At 38.7% G+C, this 2,868-nt stretch overlaps 1 protein-coding gene across 1 annotated transcript in view; it reads left to right on the top strand.

Annotated features, from left to right (window-relative positions):
- LOC106876896 (brefeldin A-inhibited guanine nucleotide-exchange protein 3) overlaps positions 1-2,868 on the top strand; it is a 48,777-nt gene that overhangs the window by 26,931 nt on the left and 18,978 nt on the right. Inside the window, exons 21-23 of the mRNA XM_052977154.1 lie at positions 243-431; positions 1,336-1,600; positions 2,319-2,498. Of these exons, the coding sequence (XP_052833114.1) occupies positions 243-431; positions 1,336-1,600; positions 2,319-2,498 (634 nt within the window). The remainder of the gene's footprint in view (positions 1-242; positions 432-1,335; positions 1,601-2,318; positions 2,499-2,868) is intronic.

Below are 2,868 nucleotides of genomic sequence, written 5' to 3' on the forward strand. Positions count from 1 at the left end.
CCAGGATGGGATGCCAGTCCCTCGCAGGGTTACTCATTTTTGCCAGCTGAATGGACTGGAGCAATGTATAATGAAGTGTTTTACTCAAGAACACAAGGTGGCGCCCAGTCTAGGAATCAAAACCACAATCTTACAATCACAAATCCAACACCCCTAACCACTAAGCCCTGCACCTCTACAATGGCCAAATCATTGGATGTTGCGTATATTTAAAGGTTTTATTTTTCTTCTTTCAATTCCAGTTGTGATCCTGAGATGTATATGACATCAATGGTACCAGTGATGCCTGTGGCACCAACCATTAGTGTACATGAACTGACGAGGTTGAGCAAAGTTGAAGCTGGATGGGAGAGTGCCCTGAGTGGTGGTGGTGTCCTCAGTGCGTCTCATGCTGCCAAAGCGCTTTGTGGACTCTCCCAAGAAGTTGATCGGTAAAATACATCATTGTCTTTTATTCAACTTTAATTCATCTTTGAATGAGAAAAATAGGGGACAGACCTACACAAACGTACTCTTCCCTTTAGGCGGCGAGCTGGCTGAAACGTTAGCAGGCCTGACGAAATGCTTAGCGATATTTCGTATGTCTTTACGTTCTGAGTTCAAATTCCGCCGAGGTCGACTTTGCCTTTCATCCTTTCGGGGTCGATAAATTAAGTTCCAGTTGCGTACTGGGGTCGATGTAATCGAATTAATCCCTCTGTATGTCCTTGTTTGTCCCCTTGTGGGCAATATATAAAAAAAAAGAAGAAAAAAACGTACTCTTCCCTTGAGTTTGTTTCCTCATAACTTCCAGAAAAAAAGGATATTTTTTTTAATGAAACTTTCTACAAAATACACTTCAGATGGTGTAAATTCCAATTATATATACGAATCTGTTGTGAAAATTTTTCAAGGGTGGAGAAAAAAGAGTTTGAGTAAATTCACATAAGTGGTCTTTGTTTCCTCATGACTTTCAGGGGTCAACTTCGACTTTCATCTTTAAAGGGGTCAATAAATTAAGTACCAGTAAAACACTGGGGGGTCAATGTAATTAACTAATCACCTCCCCTCAAGTTCCAGGCCTTGTGCTTATAGTAGAAAAGATTATTATTATTATTATTATTATTAAGGTGGTCAGCAGGCAGAATTGTTACTGTGCCAGATAATAAATTTTGCCAAGGTTAACTTATCCTTCCATCATTTTGGGGTTGATATAATCGACTATGCCCCACCCCGCTCCACCGAAATTTTAGTAGAAAGAATTATTGTTATTGTTTTTTCTTAAGTCTTTTTGTTGTTGTTTCTTAAATTTTTATTTTTATTTTTTTTATTTTTTTTTACCTTTTTGTCATTTAGTCTTTTCGAAGATGCTGCTCAGAAATTGAACCTACAAGCTCTGGTTAGTTTCCTGTCTGAGCTTTGCACAGCCAGCCACCACCAGCTCGTACAGCTCTCTACAATCAGCGACGATGGAGAAATCATCAACGTAGCTATCAAATTACCAACCAATGCTCTCCTGCTCTACAGACTTCAGGAAGTTCTCATGAAAGTCTTGCACACGGGCAGACCATTGCTACACCTGGTGCAGGCTTTCAATGCAGTTTCCACTCATTTGGTTGAGGTAAATAACGGTGTATTTCACCATTTCAGTACAGTTGAATGTATATTAGTGGGTGCATGTCAGAATGTAAACCATCTAGACTCCAGTTGTCTTTTGTGGGCATCCAGCTGCAGAAATGACGCCACAGCTGACAGTTGGAGTCTGGACAGCTCCCTGGCTGATCAGCTCCTGTCAAACTGTCCATCCCATGCCAGCATGGAAAACGGACACTAAATAATGATGATGAAAAAGCATATATAAATGCTAAAATGTTAATCTCTCAACCTGCACAAAGACACCTCCTTCACTACTTCTCCATTTCCCAGCTGAAGGCTTTTAGTATTGCAATTTACTTGGTGCCACATACAAAGCACCAATGCTAATGCCACATACAGAGCACCCAGTGCACTCCTTAACCCTTTCGTTACCGTATTTCTGTTGAGATGTTCTGTGTTTCTTTCAATTAATTTTAAATATAACAAAGAATTTAGTAAAATAACTTAGTTATCATTAAGCTAGTGTTATGAACATAAATTGTGACTAAGGTTTGGTGGAAGATTTTAATTCAAAACTTATGAAAACAAGATATTTGTACTCAGAGCCAAAGGTGGTTTCAGCCAGGTTGGTATCAAAAGGGTTAAGAATTGTTTCTCTATTATATATTCTAAACTAGTCACATGACTACATTAGAAGCTGTTTTGTTTTATGGTTTTTATGTATCTGTTCTGTTTTTGTTCAGGCTGCTGGCAACAGGGAAAGACGAATCTCCAAAATGGCTGTGACCTGCATGCACGATTATATAACGTCAGTATTGAGTACTCATACAGAGAAACCTCATTTTCATGTGAACGAGCTGCTGTGTAAAGGTTTTGAAAGTCTCTTCTCAATGGATATATGTGATGGAGATGTGCAAGATCAGGTAAGAGGAAGCAATGACTTCAATCTGCTACCATACTATATGGTACTATTACACCACACTATACAGGCACTACGGTACAACACTATACTGGCTGACTCTTGTTTCTATGCATATGTGAGTGTGTATGAAGGTATTTATATTTATGTAGATGTGTATGTGTGTGGTGCCATGAAAAAATCACCTGTGCTGGTGCCGCATAAAAACACCTGTGCTGGTGACACCTTGAAAAGGTTACAAGGCGCAATGAAAATTTTAGGAAAATAAAAATAAGGAATAAGTGGAAATTTTACCGGTGAATGTGTTAAATTTTAAGACACAAAAAGAAAATGACTCTCCCCAGACACAATGGTATATATATATATATATATAT

Source organism: Octopus bimaculoides, chromosome 27 (assembly GCF_001194135.2).
Source record: "Octopus bimaculoides isolate UCB-OBI-ISO-001 chromosome 27, ASM119413v2, whole genome shotgun sequence".
In the NCBI taxonomy this organism is placed as follows: Eukaryota; Metazoa; Mollusca; class Cephalopoda; order Octopoda; family Octopodidae; genus Octopus; species Octopus bimaculoides.